The sequence below is a fragment of the Choloepus didactylus genome, chromosome 9, assembly GCF_015220235.1.
Source record: "Choloepus didactylus isolate mChoDid1 chromosome 9, mChoDid1.pri, whole genome shotgun sequence".
Lineage (NCBI taxonomy): Eukaryota > Metazoa > Chordata > Mammalia > Pilosa > Megalonychidae > Choloepus > Choloepus didactylus.
The window spans coordinates 106,390,847-106,413,731 of record NC_051315.1 but is presented as its reverse complement, the minus strand read 5'-3'; the positions used below and the strand labels follow the sequence as shown (position 1 = coordinate 106,413,731).

Below are 22,885 nucleotides of genomic sequence, written 5' to 3'. Positions count from 1 at the left end.
GTAGTAAGATATCATACTAGAAAGGCACACAGGAATTGAATAATAAAGAGCAGGGAGTTTTGTTTGTTTCATTTGTTTTAATCATATCTATATCTCCCACCCAGGATTAGAACTGGCACAGAGCAAATGCTCAATAAATATTTGTTGACTGAATGAATGAACCAATATAGCCACTAACAAAGCTTTTTTCCCAGTATATCTAGTTTACTTCATTTGGGGCGACTGTCATATCTTCACACCCATCAATTAAATTAGGTTTGTTTTATTTTTATCACTTTAACCTACTCTGCAAATATTATGTAGGTTTACCACTTTTCAATTTTGTTTTCCAAACTAGAAGTTGTAGGGAATCCTGTATGCTTACCTTTTTTTTATTCTTATGATTATCATTACCAGATTCTACTATTTCTTATCATACTTAAGTTCAGACTTGCTATCTTATGCCTTCTAATTAGTTCCTCTCTCTCCATTTATTTGTTCCTGACTCTTCTATAATGTCCTGCTAGGCTCTTCTTCCTAAGACAATACTTTCCTCATATTACTTCTGCTTATATTAAGTAACAATGGTGCTTAATGCCAGAAGCTGTAGTATGCCTGCTTCTACTCCCACACTCCCCTACCTTAATTTGTGGTAATTTAGTGGGACTGGGTAAGAAGGAATTAAAGAAGTTGTCTTGTAGTATATTTCTCTTCTGGATAACCAAGAGATACCCCTAAGGAAAGAAAACAAGTGATCTGTGTTAATTTACCTGTAAACATGCTGATAACTCATCTTCTGATAAATAAGCTAATAATATTTACTAGGAAAAGATTTCTTACCTATGGAATGACAATAGCAAGAAGTCCCCAGTTTGGGATTGCTTATGGTAGACAAACCTAGAAAGGATTTTTAAAGCACAGGTCTCTGGAATATGTAAGGTAAGCCCTGTAACAATCTAGAAATAAAACAAATACATTGCATAACTTAAATATCCCCTCTTAGGTGAGGTGATATGCAAACCTCTCTATAACCCTCATTTATTAATCTGGGTCAGAAACCACATCTCAAAAAGAACTTGGGGATCCATTTAGGATGCCCTAGACCTCTTCCTGTTTTGTCTGTGCTTCTTGACTGCTTGTATCCTAGAAGCTAGTAAACACTCGGTAAGCACTCTGATTTTATGCATCAGATTTGACAATCTGATCCTTTATGTTAGTTCAGAGCCCAATAACAGCACCCATATTTCCCCAAAATTTCAGAAGCTAGTGAGACATGAACAGAGGAGAGTAGCAGAAGGAGCAGCCTGGATTATAAAACATGGCTTGGACATGCAGACATAATGGGCTTCCTTTACTAATACCTTACCTTAGAGTTAGTTTCTAATTCCCACTGAGTGGCTAAACTGAATGGCCACAGGCCATACCTGGCCAGGCAGGCTCCTTATCAGATGGAAGAGAGTAGTTTAGAATGCTTATGTAATTAAAAAAAAAAAAAAAAAAAGAGCAAGGAAGAGGCTCAAATTATCAACCAGATTAATTATTTTTCATTCCAGAAGAAAGAGAAAAGTTATGGGTAGAGGAATGTTACTCTTCAAAAACCCTACAAATGGAATCGCTCCAAGAAGAGTGAGCTGTGGCTACTTAATTTGAAAGTTCTCTGCCACTCCTCACCATTTTCAGTTCAAGTCCTGAGAAAAATACTCGGAAGAATTTAGCTAAAAATTGAGGTTAGTTTTGTTGCTACTTCTACTGTTCACCAGTTTTTAGCAGATAATACTGGATCATTACCTGGGTTCCAAGCCTAGGTCGCTACTTTTCTTACCCCTGGATCATTGCATGAGCCCTCAGTTTATGCTCCTTATCTCATTAGCACTGGCCCTTATTATGTCCAGTTTCCTGGAATAAACTCTGTACACCTAATTTTTCCTGTCCAGTGCTGACATTTCCAGTTCAACCATTTTGATGTGCACATCATACTATTTTGACCTGACAATCCAATGTCATTCTGTATGTTACTCACATAGCTTTCCCAGTATTACCACATATTTAACTTCCTTGTCTCTTGAAATCCACTGAATTTCTTGTCCTAAACAATATTGTAATCCTGACCTCAGCAGCAGATAGTGCTTTTGACTTAAGTACTTGGTGCTGAAGGCTGCCGTAGTTTGGCCAATGGTCTGTAGACAATTATATTTCCCACTAGCTCCATATCTGCACAGGACCTTCTGTTTCTGTTTCCTGCCCCCTATAGTTAGGTCAAGAATTTTAGAATTGAAGAACTGTAGAGTAGCTAGGAAATTAACCTTTCCAAATCTCTCATTTCATAAATGAGAAAATGTGCTCCAGAGATACACAGTCAGTTGCCCAAGCTAGCATCAACTTTAGTGTTCATGTTTTCTGATTCCTAGTTCCAAGCTCTTCCAAAGAAGTAAAAGAGATGCTATCTCTTAACTGGTTGTTTTTCATTTCTATTCTCCATCTACCTGTATCTTACACTTCAAATCTGAGCTCAAGTCTCACTCATCACTCTCTAATTACTCCACTCTAGTCTTATTCTCTCATTTTAAAATTTTTATTTTGTACAGAATTTACACTTTAATTAGGTTCTATTTGTGCATGAATGTTTTTTTCTCCTTGAGGGCAGTGAACATGTCTTACATTTCTTTGGTAACTAACTCCCATTTCAGTTACTAAAGTGTTAGTTATGTTCAGAAAGAAAATTCTACTTTTTATCAGTGAGCTATTTCTTTTCATTCATTAAAAGATAAAGCCAAAAAGATGTTCATTATGATAGCATTTCCTTTAAAATAAAGTAATTGTGATATGATTTGTAGGTTAATCACATTTAAATGCATAAACACTTTATTAAGAAGCTTCCAATTGGGTCTTTCATTCATTTTGCTTATCAGGGAAATTTCTGATTCTTGTATAAGGTAAAATAAGAAACCATTTACATAAATGAATGCATTATACTCTAATAATCTTACACTTCAACATGATGCTAATAAGCTATCTTAAAATTTCAGAATGATTGGCATTCTTAGGGTTCACTACTTGACCTGTACTTTCCCATGCTGAGAAAAAATATATACACACAATTCACCTCTGTGCTAATGAAAACTGCAAGCAAGTCAGTACATTCATAACTTGCAATGAATAGTTATTACCAAGATTCATTATTTAAAGAGGAAAAATGATATTATAAGATTAAGTATCTTAACCAGTTAGGTCAATGGAAGTACAAATTTGTCAATTAAGTCTATAATTCAAATTATATCACCTCTTAATGACCGATACTAACTGTGAAATATAAGCACTTAAGTTTTCTTCTTGATTGATTAATAAGATCTACTTCTAAAATTGGAGTTATAACAATAACAATAGATAACTTTTTAAGTCCTTACTTGGATCAGACACTGGGCTAGATGCATTACATGTACCTCTAATCCTAACATTCCTAAGAAGTAGATATAATCTTCATTTACAAAATGGAAAGTTAGACCCTCAGATGTTAGATATTTTGCCAATGCACATCTAGCTTATTGATCAGAGAGATCAGTTATGTACTTTGTATTGATAAATCTGTGTTTGTTTTTCTGCATTTTAGAGATAATATCACTTACTTCCTAGAGTTATTATGGCAGTTAGCAGATAATAGATGTAAAAAGTCTAACAAAGTGAAAGTATTGAAGCAATATATCTAAGATATTCCTGGCCTTCATTTGCCCTTTTTACCCCACTACTCAAAGTGTGGTCCCTGAAAGAGCATCACCAGGGAGCCTGTTAGAAAAACAGAATTTCAGTTTCCCTCCAGATGCACTAAATAATTATCTCATTTTATTGAGATTGTCAGGTGGTTACTATGCACATTGAAGTTTGAAAAGCACTGTTTCAATAGTAGGGGTATGGCTGCAGTGAGTGAGTAGACCAGAGTGGAGCTCTCTATGGTCTTTGTATTCTGTCTTCCAGAAACAATCACACAAATGAAAATCTTTCAAGACCCCTATCTTTTCAACTCTAAGCATCTCAATCAATTCCCCCCGGGGAAAAAAAATAAAAGCCCATGCTGTAAGCCAAAAGATGTACAGCAAAGGAAAGGAAAACTTCAAAGGCTTAGAATGAGAAAGGGTTAGAATTCAGGGTGTATGCATGCATTACTCTTTTTCCCACTGAGATCAAAGAACTTATTTTCACTTGTCAATACATTTTAATATTCTGGCTGTGTTTAGTTTCATCTTCAGGTCCTACAGACTGCAAATAGGATTTTTAGAATTATACTGATGACAAAGTAGTGACAAGACAATTCAAGTATCTATAAAGTGTAGCAAAATATGATTTAACTTGTATAGAGTTAATCTTGAAGGTAATTAGGAATGATGGATTAAAGAAGTTAAATTGCCCACACAAGATTTACAAACAAAAGATGAGCTGATTTACCCTAAAAAGCCAGTTGGTAAATGATTATAAATGGTACCAAACAATAGCAATTCCCTGGTCAGAGAAGATTTTTATTCCCCATTTTGGTTAAAGAAAACTTCTTTATTACTTTCTTTCTCCCCCATGATTTTTTATTGCATCCAAATTTTGGTTTGGCTCTGAATTCAAGCAGCTCTCAAAATAAAAATGTTTAATTTGCCTGCACTTCTGTATATTATTCATTGGCACCCTCAAATTGCCTTGTACAACTAATTAACATTTCTAGCTATGATATGATAGAGCTACGTATCAATCTTTAAGTTACAGGATCTATATCACCATTTTGATATGTAGAACAGTGTTTGTCCAGCAAATTGAAGATATTACTGCATTTTAACTACATAATTAGAAAACCTAAAGTTTTGTTATTTACAGTAAGAAAGTGAGTCTCAAAAATGTAATTCAATTGCGACAAAAATGAAATAGAGCTAAAACAGAAGTTGGTCTAACCATGCTTAAATATAAAGGAAAGGGAACCAAACTAGAGAACATGTGTGGAATACAGAATATAAAATATCAAAGATGTCCCAGAATATGGCAGATTTGCCAGAGACCTTAGATAGATGAGGGCAATTTCAAGTCTTCATCTTTTAATGTCATCCTACTTTGTAGGATTTCTTCATTAATAATTCTAATTATTAGGTAACAGAATATCTTGGGTAACTTTAAAAGCAAAGACAATTTAATTCAATAATTTTAACTGCTTTACCATATGATTAATTTAAGTTTCCAATTTTGTTGAAATCTAAGACCTCTTTCGCTTTCTTCTTCTACCACTTATTAGCTCTCGTGTATATCTCCCCTATAGTGCCAAAGAAGAGGAAGGAAGCAAAGGTGAAAGAAGCATAAAAATTCTTTTTTCACTGATATTATTGTTGAGATGGCTTAACAATTTCTGAGCATGACAGGTATGTAAAACTTTCTTGGTAGATACCACAAGACAAACTTCAGTACACTGAAAATATTCCACAGCATAGCCAGAGACACAGCCTATATTTTTGTTCTAGTTTTCTGACCCCACTCAATCTCTGGCTTTCTAGCTTTCCACCCACCTCCTGGAGTCTCCTCACACATTTCAGGCAGGGTTTATCATGGATCCAGGGCCACTCTCTCTTCACATCTACATCAGTGGAATACTAGCTAGTAGAGTAGCCTGAGTAGCTAGATGCAAAGATTTTCCTGTAATCCCGTAACATCCGTTATTTTCCATATTATAGAACTTGTGACACTTGGTTGTCAATGTTTTTTATGACCAGTTCCTAGGATTAATTAGGTTGAATAAAGTGCAAGAAGAATGCAACTTTATACTTTTTCAAAATTTCCCTTTTAAACAATTTCTTACCTGTGATGGACAAAATTTAAATCAAATTTCATTGTTTTCCAAGTTACTTCATGGTAGTAAAAATCCTAATCCAGTCTCATATAAAATCCATGAGCTCTTGTCTGCTTTAAATCTCCTGTCTTCCAGTTTGGTTAGAAATGGGCAAGGCAGGAAATGACTGACTTCTATCTGTCCCTACCTCTTTTATTCCATGCTGCCTCTGGCTCCTCCAGTGGGATGGAGAAGAGATAAAAGAGAAAAGCTTAATTGACTGACACAATTGCCATATGTCATTGACACATTCTTTAGTGGATGATATCCTAAATCTGTTTTGTTTGTTTTTTTTCTCCTGTGGGGTACTGGTGGCTTCTTCAGAGAATCCTCCACTCAGACCTCCATTTGTTATTCCTGAGAACATGATGCCTCCCCACGCATGCCACTTAAAATTTCCCTTAGTACTCCACTTCTATCCTCTTTTTGCTGTGATCACTGTACAATATTCAGAAGTCATCTTGGACAAAGCTCTTTATAAGACTTCTCACAGTTATCTCTTGTGTCGCATCCATATCAGTTCTACAAGAAATATGACCCATTCTCTGTCATCACAGAGTATCTCCTTGATCTTACATTTGGTCAGCAGGCCAATTAGCTGTTTTCTTGCCTCACAATGCTTTTTTTGTTTTTTTTTTGTTTTTTTTTTTTCCTTAGTAAGTCATGCCAGTTTCTGTATTCCTCCAATTCTGGAGAAAATAAACAAATTCTCAGAACGGTTTTCTTGGAGACACCATCATGTGGCAAGTTGGAAAGGAGAAGAAACTTTCCACTTCCCTAGAGAACAAATGCCATAGGACTGTGATTTATCTCAAAGACAGTATTACAATTATATGGAAAAATATATAAAATAATAGAAAAAAGATTGAAATAAATTATAAGAAAATATTAATAGATGTTCTGTTAAGGTAACTGGGAATGCAATTTTTATTTTTCTGTCTACTTTTAAAATTTTCCTTATTTTTCATTATGAATTTTATAATGAAGTATAACCACATGTTAAATGATCATAGATACTGGAGTTTTACATTTTCAAGTCAAATAAACAGCAATCAATACCCAGTATTTAAAGATAAATTTTGCCAAAACAATTTTTTCAAAAATCACCTTCTAGCCCTGAGAGAAAAATACATTAACTTGAAAATTGCATGACCTAAACAACAAATTGGAAGACTGGGTCATGCTAATTTAGGAATATTAATTGTTAATATTCTTGTAGCAGCAAGCAAACATCAACTCTTAAAATTGTTGACTGAAATTGCAGCTGAAGATTTATTTGAGCAGTCTAGAGTAATTAGCATATTACAAATGCACTAAAATGTTCTTGGTCATGTCTACAGTTTTTCTTGTCCTTTTATCAATAAATTAAAAAAAAAAAAAAAAATCACCAGAAGTTGTGTTTTGTTTTGTTTTGTTTCTGAAAAGAAGCTATTCATTTGCCTTCTGTTTGCCTAGCATGTGGTGGGGAAACAATATGGTCCTTAGCTGACAGTTTAAAAAACTGACCAAATTTCCAGTTCCAAATTACTTTCTTCAGTGATAGGAGAAAAGAAAATTAACCACATTGCCAACATTTTCGCTGTCTTCAATACCAGTCTAAGCCCTTACCATGGAATGCTAACACCAACAGTGTGGATTTCTTAAGTTTTGAACTTACTGGTCACCGAAATTTTGCAAAGAAAATAAGAGATCTTCAGAGGAGAACTATCCTATCTTGGGCCTTAGGAGAACACCCATTTCTCTAAAGCCTAGTGAAATAATCACAGCATATTAATTTACATTTCATTGTAATAACAATTTGTCAGTGTCCTCATAATAACACATCAACACAACACATCCATACAATGTGATTCACATCCTGAAGTACATTTTTGATTATTGAACTATAAAGTATGTGACAATTTTTGCATTATTACTTAAAATATACAGTAGTTACATTTTTACATTCTGGTCCTAGAGACCTAAGATATTTTAGGCATAGATATAATAAACCAAGCTATAAAATGTATGACATAATTGCTCATGAATTAAACATAATTTTGTATATTTTCCTAACTACTTACATCATCTCCTATAATTTCTAAATTTTTAGGCAGTGACTTGCACTTGCATACTGGTAGTTTCATTATCAAAATAATATACACAAACTGCAGTTAATTTTATCTTAAAAATAAAATGCATTCTTTGATTTGATATTTACATTTAGGCTATGGTTAAACTTACTTGTACATTCCAAAAAATACCCTTAAAAATTATGAAATCAAATACACTTCACCCATTTTACTCTCCCTTTAGGAGGGGGCTGGAAAATGAGATACTGGAATATAAAGAGAATCATATTCTACGTAACTTTTATGACTTCCCTTTATTCGTTAATAACCTTCCACTTTCTGACCTGAAAAGCCAGAGATTTAGGTCCATAATATAAGCCCTTGATAGTTTAAGGCTTTTTTATTTCATTGCATTTTGATTTCTTTGCAGTATGTTTAAGTTGGCAGGAAAAGATGTCTAATCAAGTGAAACTCTTTGAATCATGGGCACATGAAACATAGCCTAAAACTCTGATCAGCTGAGACATAGCTCAAACATTAGATAAGCGTTTCCTAAATGTTTGCCTTTAATAAGATACTTATGACTTTGCAAGAATATTTCTAAATACCAAAACAGAAATGAACAGTTTGTCCCTCCACACTTTATTCTCAGTTACTCTGCCTATATCCTAGAGGGTCACAGATTCCCATGATCTAGTCAACAAATAATGTACTAGATTTTGTTCTGTGTAAGTGTTTCCCTGACAAAATTCAAGGTAGTTGTCACAGTTTGGGGACCTGTTACCAAAGTATCTGCTCCATAAGTTCATCTATGGGGCAGCGAGAGGATAAATGTGTTGCCCAAAGGCATTAACCAAGAAACATCAGTCTAAACAGCACAGGGCTAGAACAGATAAACAACAAAAAGGTTCTGTTCACCCACTGGCATATAGAGATACTACATCAGCCTGTTTGATGAGCTTACTCAGAGGCTCCAATATTAAATCAGTAAGATGGGACATGAACTATCCTCTTTCCTGCTTCCCCTCTGTTTACTTCTCATTTAAATTTCAACAGAAACAGATAGCCCTACACTTTAAAAATATTGAAATAATTTTACTAAATTGTTACATAGAAGTACTCTTACTAAGTGATACTACTTCTAAAACTGCCAAGCAGAATAGGGTATCTTTTTGTAACTAATGATTTGGTTACATTCAGTGACATATTTAACGGGGAGAGAAAGAGATTCTGCTCAAATTCACTGAAATATCTTCAAGTGACCTTTGTTTTATACACTTAATTAATAATACTAGATTTTTGTTAAATAATGTTATGCCTCATCCTTAAAACTGGGATAAGGAAAATAACAGATAGAAGATACTAAATTAAAAGGTATGGAAAATTTGGCTCAGACTAGTTTATCCATATCATTTTAATTTCATGGCTTGGAAATTAAAAAAAAATGATTTTAACTTGTTAGAAATCTTAATCGCCTTGGACTAATTCTCAGATATCATAGTACTGATCTGCAACCCAGAAAGATAAAGGCATTTGCATTAGTCTATCATTGATCACTGGAAGAAATTATAGGATCTGTATCTCTGTACTCAACAAATTACTAGTATTAATTCTACAAAGATCAAAACTCAAAGATCAAAATTCAAATTTTTTTTCTGTTTTTAAGGTTTGGAAAAATAAATCAGTTAAACAAAAATGATTTTGGGTGAGTTTTTTTACTATTCTTTCCATTTTCTTAGAAAAATAGGAGTAAATATCACTTACTGAGTGTGGTGGTTTGAAGCTATGTATCCCAAAAAACGTGTTTAAACTTAATCCATTCCTGTGGGTGTGAACCCATTACAAGTAGGACATTTTGATGAGAGTACTTCAGTTAAGGCGTGGTCCAGCCCTATCAGGATGGATCTTAATCCTATTACTGGAGGCCTTTATAAGCAGAATGAAATTCAGAGAGAGAGAAGAAAGCCATGGGAAGCAAGAAGCTGAAGGTCAGCAGGACCTGGAAGAGAAGGAAGAGGCCAGGAGAAGTGGCCTGTGTGTTTATATGTGACAGCGGAGCCCAGGACCAAGGATCATTGGCAGCCAGCCCAGAACATCCATCTTTGGGAAGAAAATATTGCCTTGATGGGGCCTTAATTTGGACTTCCCCTGGCCTCAAAACCATAAGCCACTAAATTCCCTTCATTTAAGTCAACCCATTGCATGAGCAGAGTTTAGGAAATGTTTAAAACTTATGAACAAAATGTACAAGTCCTCTGCCTTCACAGATCTCAAAATCTACTGAGGTATAGGAAAAAATATTTTAAAATATGTGTGATAAGTGCTTTAATTAAGGAAGGACAAGCTTCTATGGATGCATTGAACTAAGTCACCAATCGATAACTGGAGAGTCAAGGGGAAATTTTTAGGAAAGAGTAATATCTAAAACTTGATCTGAAAAGTGAGTAAAAGTAATCTTAAAAGGACTAGAATAAGATATACAAGAAGAGAATGAGAACCAGTATATATGGTACATTATAATAAGTGAAGAGAAGTTTATTACTCAAATATGATCCAAGAAGTGGCAGGATGAGGCTAAAGATGTAAGAAATGGTCATATCATGAAAGATCATGTAAGCAATGTCTAAAGAGTTTGGATTTTAAACCAAGGTGAATAAAAACTGTGATAGCTAAACTCTAAGATGGTCTCCGTCTCTTATGTTCACAGCCTTGTGCAGTCCTATCCCATAATGAATCAGTGCTGTCCTACATGATAATAGAATATGGAAAGACTGACAGAATTAAATTTTGAAGTTAGGTCATAAAAAGCTGTGAAGTCTTCTGCCTTGGTCTCTTTACTCACTTTGGGGTAAGCCAGCTGCCATGTTGTAAGGATACTCAAGCAGCCCTGTGGAGAGAAACCAATTTTCTGTCAACAAATTGACAATCAAGTAAGTGAGTCTTCTTGAAAATGGATCCCCCAACCTCAGCCAAACCTTCATATGACTGTGGCTACAGCTAACAAGTTACGCCAACCTCGTAAGATATTTCAAGCTAGAATCATCCAGCCAAGCCACTTCTGAATTGTGGTTCCACAGCATGTGTGAGAAATGACAAATGATTTTTGTTGTTTTGAACAGCTAAGTTTTGGTGTGATTTCTAACAACATTCAATAATGAATTCACCTACTAAAGGTTTTTGAATAGGTAATTAGACAAGATATTTTAACAAGGGGTTCTATCATTGGATTTTCATTTTAGAAAGATATTTGGCTGCATTGTATAAAAAGACTGCAGAAAGCCAAGATGGGTGGTAAAGACACTACATGTATTTCAGTAATTCAGGCAAGATGTGATGATGCCCAAAACTAGGATAAATATTTCGCGCTGGCATTAGTCTTTGTTGCCACATTGATATTTACAGATATTAAAAAAATCAAATTAGATTGCTACCTGAAAATTTTTAGAAAGGTAACAAACGGAAATTTACAACCAATTATTGCTTGGCTTCATTTAACTTAACATTCAGGAAACAACATGGAATTCTAGAAGTGCAAGTAAATTAGTAGAAGTTTTATTCACTCAACCATTATCTCTCAAAGCTTTGCCAAGAGGTACTTTTCTGCTTCCTGAAATTAATGCTGGCTATTCAGCAGACTCTGACAAACAGCCATGATAGTGCTAACACCTAGTGACCCTGCTACCTCAGCTTTGTAACGACTTTCAAAAATCTCTGCCGTGATAGTGTGCAATAACCACATTCAGCAGCAATTTCCAAAATGATGCACTTTACTTTGGCAGGCCTGTAGCAGATGCAACCCAATTTGCCAAAGCACAGGAGAGTAAAAGCAGTCTGTTCCCTTACTTTCCCTACAATTATCGGTATTGCTTGAGACACAGACTCAAGTCACTGCTCTTTATGGCAAATATCTATTTTTCCTGACTGCCAAAGCTTACAGTTATTGCACAGAATTGTTTTTTAAAGAAAAGTTGGTTTGATTGGTAGCTTTCTTAATGCTTATTGCAAACTTACAAACTTCCTTTCTGTAAGTGGCCTTTCTTCTTGGTATTTAAGTGACAGGTCCAAGATGTTATACATCTTCTTTCAAACGACTAAATAAGAGTATGTTTACTGTGTTAAGGGAATTTAGAAGTAAATTGGGAGACTAGAAGAACATAAAGTTGGATAAATAGACTATGTTTAAATTTTTGACTGAAAAAATTTCTTACTAATGTTATAAATGTGCAAAGCTTCCATACCAATGTTATTCCCAATCCCTTCCACTGCATTCATGCCTACAGTTCTGCCAACTCATCCCTTCCTCAACAGATAATACAGAATTTAATACCTAAAAAGATTTTATCAATTATCTCATGCAAATGACTTACTTTTTACAAATGAGTAAACAGAAACCCAGATGGAATAAGTGTCCAGATTAACATAATACAAATAGTGGCAAGGATAAATCTTTAATTTGAATTTCTTTTTTTTTTTTTTTTCAAATCTTCCTTTTTTGTTCCAATTCCTGTTGCCACTACCATAGTTCCAGCTACCATCACCTCTAGGCTGTATAAACTCCAACACTTTCTTACATCCATTCATGACCCACTTTCTTACCTCTATTCAATGGCCACACTGCAAGCGCAGCCTTATTTTTAATATATAAATCTAAATGCCAATTCTTTCTTAATACACTTCAATAACTACTCATTGCCCTCAAGATTAAGTCCAAATTTATTGACTTGTCTTATAAAGACCCTTTATATCCAAATCATTCAGTTTTTTCTTTTTCAATCTTCAAAGTGAACAAATGATCAAAGTGATTAACATTTATTTCATGTCTACTTCAACAAATGGTAAGTTCAGATTCATGATAGACATGTTGCTATGTTCTTTACAGATCTCACTGAGAAGGGCCATAAAGCAGAGTAGTTAAGCAAGTGAGCTCTGATGGCTCTGTTTGGGTTCCATTCCCAGTTCAGCCTGTTACTAGCTGTGTGTTACTTATCCTTTCATTCCCCCAGTAGCTTCACCTGCTGAAGCAAGTGAAATAAATTAGTGCATATAAAGTATTAGAACAATGTCTAAGTAAACACTACAACATTAGCTGTTAATTCTTCTTACAACTCTATGAGGAAGTTACTTTTATTATCCCCACTTTACACTTGAGAAAATTATCAGGGAGAATGTTTCATTTCAAAATCTTGACAGAACCAAGGATGTACACAGTTGTATTTTTATGCAGCTGGTATAAGTTATTGTTTTGTAATAAGACATGATTATCCTGCTGATGGTAAAGCTGTGGTCCAGTGAATAAACTCAGATAGGAGACAGGTTCTGAGAACGGCAAAGCATGTGCTGACTCTCAAAGCTTCTGCCAGGAGGTAACACCCTTCACTGTTGTTCACATTTCATTGACCAAAACGTATCACAGGGAAATAACTGGGTTCAACATAGGGGGCAGGTATAATTCTCCCACAGAGAAGAGCAGAGGCAGAGCACATTTGTGAACAATAACACAGTCTACAGCAAAACCCCAGAGGGAGCCTATCTCAGTGAGGCTTCACCTTCCACCAGGAGATGGTTCTATTTATGGACAATCTTAAATCTTCTTGGTTTATGTCAACTAAAGAAACAGGCCTTTCCAAAGAGCAGTCAAAAGAAAATTATTTTGAGATTTTAATTTTGTCAAATTGCTCTCCCTTTTAATCCAATAAACTGGAAATATACGTTGAGATATCAGTTTCTGTGTGGTGTAGGTTATGAACATCTATATATTAAAAGTATCATTGTATGACAAAATAAATTTGAAATAAATTTGAAAAGTTAAAAGGATTATACAAAGGTGGACTAGCCTCTTTGTTATTTCAAAGTAATTGCTATTGACTCCCCTTTGTTTTGAACCCAGACGTCCTTTGAGATTCCCAAGGCCCTGCAGGCTGTAATCTTCCCTGCATACAGATCATCTTTAAATGATCCAGAAAGCAAAGCAATGTTAAGGAATAGCAAATGACACTTTAAAAAAAAAAAAAAAAAAAAAGGAAACAGAGAATTTAAAAATCTGTAAAATAGGAGAGAAAAAGGAGTTCATAAAGATTAATTGAATTCTTATCAACAGACACACTCGTTTGAGAATATCTTTACTTTTCATTTGGCACATGATGCATTAAAACAGAGAAGAATGAAAAGTGCTTTTACAAAGAAGAGAATCACTGAGAAATAAATGTAATGCCCAAAATAGAAAGCTTTATAACATGGTTTTCCTTTCATTAAAATGTAAGCAACATTCCAGGAAATGTTGCATTCCTAATTACAATATCATGGAATATACATGTGTCTGGAAAATAGTACTCTTGAAAAATATGTAATATTCACTGTAACAGCCAAAAAGCACATAAATATGGCTTGTTATATTTCTACTTCTCATAAATAATCCCTAAAAAGTTTATGTCAGGAATTTCAAAAGAAAATGGTAGGGTTTAAAAATGAGCTAACCTTACTTGTAAATTTGTTTCATATATAAATCAGTGAAGAAATACATAAGATTTCTATGAAATATCTTAAATATTTAGAGGCTAAATGAAAGAATATTTTTTTTCATTTCTTTTGAAGTAAAAAATTCTAGATCCTTTATAATAGCAAACCACTGCTTGGGTTAATGTTTGCTCTTTTCATCTAGATATTATGGTATTATTCAGACTAAGAATACAGATATTGATAATGTGTTCCATTACACACATTGACATGAATCTCTTCACTGAAGAGATACATGATGTATTCCTCCAAAGGGAACTGTATTCATTGCAGATGGCTGTGTTGAACTCACAGCCTAGTATTGACTCTGGATTTCTTGAGACACATTTTCCAACAATCTAAATCATCTTGGATGCTACCATATCAACTAAAGAAACACAAACTTTGAATTGTCAAATTAGAATTCTCCCCACCCCAATCATAAATCCTACCCAGTACCAAGCTTTACTAATGATTTCAAGGATATGTGTAATGAAGGGGCACAAAGGATGGGAAAAAATACAACTTCTTATGCCCTTCCTTATCCTATCAGGACATGCTCTGGCCCAGGTTAACAGATGAAATTTTCAAAGGGATGTACACAGTCACATTACTTACACAAAAGTGAGCTATTCTTACATGAAACATCTCCATCCTATACTTGGATAGTTACCTAGTGTGCCGGTTTGAATGTATTATGTCCCCCAGAAAAAGCCATATTCTTTGATGCAATCTTGTGGGGGCAGATGCATTAGTGTTGATTAGATTGTAATTCTTTGAGTGTTTCCATGGAGCTGTGCCCCACCCAACTGTGCATGTGATAACTCTGATTGGATAATTTCCATGGAAGTGTGGCCCTGCTCTTCCAGCGTGGGCCTTGATTAGTTTACTAGAGCACTATAAGAGCTCAGGCAGGAGGAGCGTGCTTGCTACAGTCAAGAGGGACACTTTGAAGAATGCATAGGAGCTGAGAGAGGACATGCAGATGAGAGACAGTCTGAAGACAGCCATTGAAAGCAGACTCTTGCTCCGGAGAAGCTAAGAGAGGACAAACGCCTCAAGAGCAACTGAGAGTGACATTTTGAAGAGTAGCTGTGGCCTAGAGAGGAACATTCTGGGAGAAAGCCATTTTGAAACACAACCTGGGAGCAAGCAGACGCCAGCCATGTGCCTTTCCAGCTAGAAGAGCTTTCCCGGACGCCATTGGCCATCCTCCAGTGAAGGCACCCGATTGTTGCTGCGTTACCTTGGACACTTCATGGCCTTAAGACTGTAACTGTGTAACCAAATAAACACCCTTTTATAAAAGCCAATTCATTTTTGGTGTTTTGCACAATGGCAGCATTAGCAAACTAGAATACCTAGTACATAATACATGACATTTCCAGGGGCCGTGCCAAATACATCCATAGATTCTAGGATTGTTTTCAAGAAGCAACCCTAGATATCCAGCTAAAACAGTCCATAATTAAGGCTGCACTGGTGCACATATCATTAGTGTTTGTTAGGTGGTCTGTCACTAACATATTTCAAGAGAATTTCTTTTCTAAGGCTGTTTCCAGTTAAGAGAGGCCTACTAAGTGTTCCCTTCCCATCTATACAATAAATAATAATGCTATAATAAACAGCAACTATGAAAATTACAAAGCAGAACCTGGAAATAAGGAAGACAGCTGAAAAGAGTGGTCTGGAATGTTGTGATTTGCAAAGTTGTTTATTATAAAAAAGAGAAGGAAGGGGAGAGGAGGAAGAAGAAAATTACTTAAAGAAAATAGAAAAATGGAGTGTGAAAGTAGTAGGCAAAGTCAAACAAAGAAAACAGAGTGCAGGAGTAACAGGGAATGTGCACCAGAAAAATGAAAAGTGGAGTGGGTTTGGTAATGGTGAAATCTGACATCAAAAGTTGAGGAACATTTTCTGCTTTGTTTTCTGCCTATTAGCTTTGCTTATGGTGCAAAATTACTCTTTAAAGAAAGTATTTTTTTTCAGTGGTTGCCAGAGGCCTGGGGATGGGCAGTGGCTGCTTAATGGGTCCTGGGTTTCCTTTTGGGGCTACAGAAAAGTTCTGGAAATTCAGACAGTGGTTACGGTTGCACAATATTGTGAATGTACTTAACACCACTGAATTGTACATTTTTATATGGTTAAAATCATAAATTTAATGTTATGTGTACTGTATAAACATTAAAAAATACATTGATGCATTCAAAAAAAAAGTTGAGGAAGGAGGAGAGTAGAAACTGCTAGAACAACAGTGATGGAAAATAGAAGTTCCATGGTAGTAATTACCAGCAAATATAGTACTTGAAGAAGCAAAGAAAAAAACTAGCATAATAATAATTGCCAACATTTATTAAGCATCTACTATGTGCCAAGTATTATGCTTCATACTTAACGTGCATTTTCTCATTTAATCATCACAGTTTAGGCAGCTATTACTATTTTACAAATTAAGATGGTAAACCACTTGTCCAAACCATTGCAGGTAGGTAAGGGGCAAGGCCAGAATTCAAATTCACTTCAGTGACACCAGAGCCAATAGACTTAACCACTGCAGTTTGGTATGAGCGTGCTATGGAATAGGACAACAACAGAAGCAGTTATTCAAACTCAGGACATCTCGATGTGACAATACAGTACATGGGAACAGAGTATGTTTGAACAAATTGGCACTCTGGTTGGCAGAAAATCCTCACTGATCAGTATATAGATGATAATTGAAGTCCTGGAAGAGGATGAACTGAAGGAAAATAATGTAAAATAGTGGTATAGCATGAGAAGAAAATGGAGCTTGTGTTAAGAATACTACGGAATACTTTGAAAAAAAAAAAAAAGAAGTTCATGAAGGAGACTAAAAAATAGTGGACAGGGAGAAAAAAAGTAACTAGGAAAAAAAAAAAAGATGTCATAAAACCCAAAAAAGAGAGAATCATCAGAATAGAGGAATCAATTGATTAACAAAGGGATTAAGAATGGAAGAAGTGAAAAGAACACACTGGAATTCAGAATATGAGCACATCACTGAATACTGAGAGCACTTTACTACAGTAAAGAGTTGAAGAAGTTGGAAGTGGATTAAGGAATGAATAAGTGGTGAAGAGGAGAAGACAGAAATGAAAACCTTTGGTTGTTAAAAGGATTATATAAAAGAGGACAGTAGCTAGAGTTGCGCATGTTGAGTCAAGGAATGCTGCGTGTGTGTGCATATGTATGTATGTGTTTGTTTTAGTTTGTTTTTGCTTTCATTGTTTTTTATAAAGGAGAGTTGTAAGCATGTTTATATGCTAATAGGAAATATCCTGAAAGAAGGCAGAAGTTAAAGATACAAAGAAAGAGGAATTAACTAGTGGAACATGTTAGATTCCTATTGCTGCTGTAACACGTTGGCACAAAATTAGTGGTTTGAAACTATAGATGTTTATTATCTTTCAGTTCTGGGGGTTATAAGTCCAAAATTGGTCCTACGAGCCTAAAATAAAGCTGACAGCAGGGTTGGTTCCCTCTGGAGCCTACAGGGTAGAATCCATTCCTTGCTTCTTCCAGCTTCTGGTGGCTGCCAGCATCTCTTGGCTTGTGGCTGCACCACTCTAATCTCTAATTCTGTTGTCATATAACCTTCTCTTACCTAGTCACAACTGCCTTTACCTCCCTCTTATAAAGACACTTGTGATTACATTTAAAGTTCACCTGGATAATCTCCCATAACTTAATCTGTCAAAAACAGCTAAACTGTTGAAGGTAGCCAATTAAGACAATCTAGACAAAGTGAAAGTAATAGTCAAATATTTAACCACTTACAATGATGGTACAAGCAAAAGGCTAACCCAGACAAAAAGTGCAAGCTCCCCCTGTTCCATTTTCCCCCATGAAACAGGGTCAGATGGATAAGTGTGGACATGGGCAGATGTTTCACTGCCAAGGGAGTGCCAAACAAAATTCTTGAGTTTTTATGGACATGGAGGATGGGTTTTTGAACAGAAAGGGGGGGGGGAGGTTAACTATGAATGAAGAGATATTGAATATTGAATCAGAGTGGAGAAAAATATCTTCAAGGTCCTTCCTCCTCTGCTAAGAAGGTTTCACAGAGGTGCCTAAGAAAGGCCTCAAGTTAGGAGTGAAGATATAGATAAGAAGATGACCAGCCAGTGGGGCCTACGTCTTTGACTGAAATTCCCTTCAGAGACTGTAACTCACTGGTTGTCCACCACGTTTTGTGTAGGGAGGGCAGCTTTCCCCATGAAGACTGCCAAATGAAGTCTTTGTAATTGCCTATGGGTGAACCTGAAAGATCATACTAGGTTTTTTTTTTTTTGCTTTTGTTTTTGTTTTTTTTTTTTTTTCATTTTTATGGAGATTGTTCAGATACCATACAATTATCCAAAGATCCAAAGTGTACAATCACTTGCCCCAGGGTACCCTCATACAGCTGTGCATCCATCACACTTAATTTTTGTTCAATTTTTAGAAACTTTTCATTACTCCAGACAAGAAATAAAGTGAAAGATGAAAAAAGAAAAAAAGAAAAGGAAACTCTAATCCTCCCCATCCCTAACCAACCCCCCTCAATTGTTGACTCCTAGTATTGCTACAGTACATTTGTTACTGTTTATGAAAAAATGTTGAAATACTACTAACCATAGTATATAGTTTGTAATAGGTATATAGTTCTTCCCTATATGCCCCTCTATTATTAACTACTAATTGTATTGTCATACATTTGTTCTGGTTCATGGAAGCGATTTCTAGTATTTGTACAATTGATCATGGACATTGCCCACCATAGGATTCAGTTTTATACATTTCCATCTTTTGGCCTCCAACTTTCCTTCTGGTGACATATATGACTCTGAGCTTCCCCTTTCCACCTCATTCACACACCATTCGGCACTGTTAGTTATTCTCACATCTTGCTACCAACACCCCTGTTCATTTCCAAACATTTAAGTTCATCCTAGTTGAACATTCTGCTCCTACTAAGCAACCACTCCCCATTCTTAAGCCTCATCCTATAGCTTGGTACCTTATATTTCATGTCTATGAGTTTATGTATTATAATTAATTCCTATCAGTGAGACCCTGCCATAATTGTCCTTATGTGTCTGGCTTATTTCACTCAGTATATTGCCCTTGAGGTTTTGTCATCAACCCATTTTTTTTTTAATATGATTTTGTTCACTCACCAAACATTCCATCCCAAGTAAATAATCGATGGTTCTCTGCATGGTCATACATTTATGTGTTCACCACCTTCACCACTATCTATATAAGGGTATCTACATTTCTTCCACAAGGCAGGAGGGAGAGTCAAAGAAAGTAGAGAGGCAAAAGAAAGAGGAAAAAAAAAATGACAGCTAGGAAGCAGCAAAAGGAAAAATAACCTTAAATCAAAGTACAATAAAGAATCAGACAGTACCACCAATGTCAAGTGTCTAACATGCCTCCCCTATCCCCCCTTCTTACCTGCATTTACCTTGGTATATCAGCTTTGTTACATTAAAGGAAGCATGATACAATGATTCTATTAGTTACAGTCTCTAGTTTATGCTGATTGCATCCCTCCCCCAATGCCTCCCCATTTTTAACACCTTGTAAGGTTGACATTTGCTTGTTCTCCCTCGTAAAACAACATATTTGTACATTAGAGTATTGTTGAATACTCTAGATTTCACCAAGTTACACAGTCCCAGTCTTTATCTTTCCTCCTTTCTTGTGGTGTCTCACATGCTCCCCACCTTCCTCTCTCATCCATATTCATAGTTATCTTTGTTCAGTGTACTTACATTGTTGTGCTACCATCTCCCAAAATTGTGTTCCAAACCACGCACTCCTGTCTTCTATCACCCGGTATTGCTCCCTTTAGTATTTCGTGTAGGGCAGGTGTCTTGTTCACAAAGTCTCTCATTGTCTGTTTGTCAGAAAATATTTTGAGCTCTCCCTCATATTTGAAGGACAGCTTTGCTGGATATAGGATTCTTGGTTGGAGGTTTTTCTCTTTCAGTATCTTAAATATATCACACCACTTCCTTCTTGCCTCCATGGTTTCTCCTGACAGATCCGCACATAGTCTTATTAAGCTTCCTTTGTATGTAATGGATCGCTTTTCTCTTGCTGCTTTCAGGATTCTCTCTTTGTCTTTGACATTTGATAATCTGACTATTAAGTGTCTTGGCGTAGCCCTATTCACATCTCTTCTGTTTGGAGTACGCTGCGCTTCTTCGATCTGTAATTTTATGTCTTTCATAGGAGATGGGAAATTTTCATTAATTATTTCCTCTATTATTGCTTCTGCCCCCTTCCCCTTCTCTTCTCCTTCTGGGACACCAATGATACGTACATTATTGTACTTTGTTTCATCCTTGAGTTCCCGGAGACATTGCTCATATTTTTTTATTCTTTTCTCCATCTGCTCCTTTGTGTGTAGGCTTTCAGGTGTTTTGTTCTCCAGTTCCTGAGTGTTTTCTTCTGCCTCTTGAGATCTGCTGTTGTATGTTTCCATTGTGTCTTTCATCTCTTGTGTTGTGCCTTTCATTTCCATAGATTCTACTAGTTGTTTTTTTTGAACTTTTGATTTCTGCCATATATATGCCCAGTGTTTCCTTTACAGCCTCTATCTCTTTTGCAATATCTTCTCTAAACTTCTTGATTTGATTTAGCATTAGTTTAAATTCCTGTATCTCAGTTGAAGTGTACATTTGTTCCTTTGACTGGGCCATAACTTTGTTTTTCTTAGTGTAGGTTGTAATTTTCTGTTGTCTAGGCATGGTTTCCTTGGTTATCCAAATCAGGTTTTCCCAGACCAGAACAGGCTCAGGTCCCAGAGGGAAGAAATATTCAGTATCTGGTTTCCCTGAGGCTGTGTCTTAGAAAATTGCTCCACCCTTTGATGCCTCAGGTCACTGTGCTTTTCTGCCCAGCAGGTGATGCCTGTTAGCCTATAATTCTTGACTGGTTTGAGGAGGTGTGGCACTGTTCCCCCAGGCTCTGGGGTCTGGTTCTGAATGGAAAGGGCCCCACCCCTTTCCTCCTAGAGAAGACAGAGCCCCCAGGTGGAGGCCATTAGCATTTCAATGGTCTCCTCTCTGCTTGTGCTGTCTCCACCCTTCCCCAAGTCACAGCCCTGGAAACTGAAAATGACTGGGGCTTTCTCCACTGAGCCGAAAAAGAAACAGATAGTCCCCTTCAGACCCAGTCCAAGGCGACCCTCCGGCTCTCCAAGGTCAGTCATCACCCAAAGCCTCTGTCTGTTTTTTGGGGATGCGTATCTGTAGTGAGCAGTTCAACCCCAGTTGGAACTCAGCTGAGCTGTATTCGCTTGCTAGGAGAGAGCTTCTCTCTGGCACCACGAGGCTTTGCAGCTTGCGCTATGGGGGAGGGGGTCTCATGACTTGGATCTGCAAGTTTCACTTACAGATTTTATGCTGTGTTCTCGGTCATTCCTCTCAATTCAGGTTGGTGTATGATGAGTGGATGGTCTCGTTTGTCCCCCCGCAGTTATTCTGGATTATTTACTAGTTGTTTCTGTTTTTTTGTAGTTGTTCCAAGGGGACTACTTAGCTTCCACTTCTCTCTATGCCACCATCTTGCCCCTTCTTCTGATGGAATCCATACTAGGTTTTTGACCAGGAGCCAGACTCTTCAAATCACATCTTCAAAGTCCCTTTTGCCAATAAGGTAGTATTCACTAACTTATTATCACAGATTCAGAGATTAGAACCCGGATATCTTTGGGAGCCATTATTCAGCCTACCAATAGAGTAAGGTTCATTAATGCATGACAATGCTGTCTGCTCTCAATAACGTGTGATCTCTTGTATCTCTGTTACAACCACAAATGGCAAATGGTACTCTCTAAAGCTCTGCAAACCCATTACACTATATATTTACTCTGATGCTATCAATCAGTATTTCATATCTTCTCCTTTGTCCAGTGGTAACCCTACCTCCAGCCCCATCCCCTTCACACTGACTCTCCACTTTCAAATTATGACCTTGAAGAAGTAGATTCAGACTAGGGCGTCTTTACTTTCACCACAAAATTCACCTACTTATCTGAAACCGAACTTCTCCCACTTGTTTTAAATTTTTAATAATGAATGAAGTGACCCTGTTCATATCAAATTTCTACCCCTCCATTTGTGCTCCAGCTCTCACCCCAGCTCACCTTCTAAGTATGTGGTCCTGAAATTATTCCCCCTTTAGTGCATCCTCAATTTCTCTCTACCTAATCAATACTAGCTGCATACATATTCTAGAATCTTCCTACTTTATGATAAACCTTTTGAGCTGACATTCCATTCCAGTTATCATCACTCTTCTTAGTCCCCTTATTGAAAGACTTGTCTATTCTCTCTGACTCCTCTCCCTTTACTTCCCATTCTCATTCCAAATGACTTCACCATTTGACTGAAACAGCTTTTGCAACAAATGACCCTGTCCAATGCTACATTCACTGGCCATTTTATTATTTTAATTTTAGTAGACATTTCACCTAAATAGTTGTCTGTTTTCTTCTTCT

The 22,885-nt window shown here is 36.3% G+C and overlaps 1 protein-coding gene across 5 annotated transcripts in view; it reads right to left on the bottom strand.

The window, feature by feature from the left end:
• Window positions 1-22,885, bottom strand: part of SPAG16 (sperm associated antigen 16) — a 1,128,509-nt gene that overhangs the window by 743,952 nt on the left and 361,672 nt on the right. Inside the window, exon 11 of one of the 5 annotated variants that reach the window (XM_037849698.1) lies at window positions 10,721-10,765. The exons of 3 other annotated variants lie outside the window; for them this stretch is intronic. In XM_037849698.1, coding sequence (XP_037705626.1) covers window positions 10,756-10,765 — 10 coding nt within the window. In that variant the 3' untranslated portion in view covers window positions 10,721-10,755. Of the gene's footprint in view, window positions 1-10,674; window positions 10,766-22,885 lie in introns of those variants that run through there. One more of the 5 variants, XM_037849697.1, reaches the window with a different exon arrangement.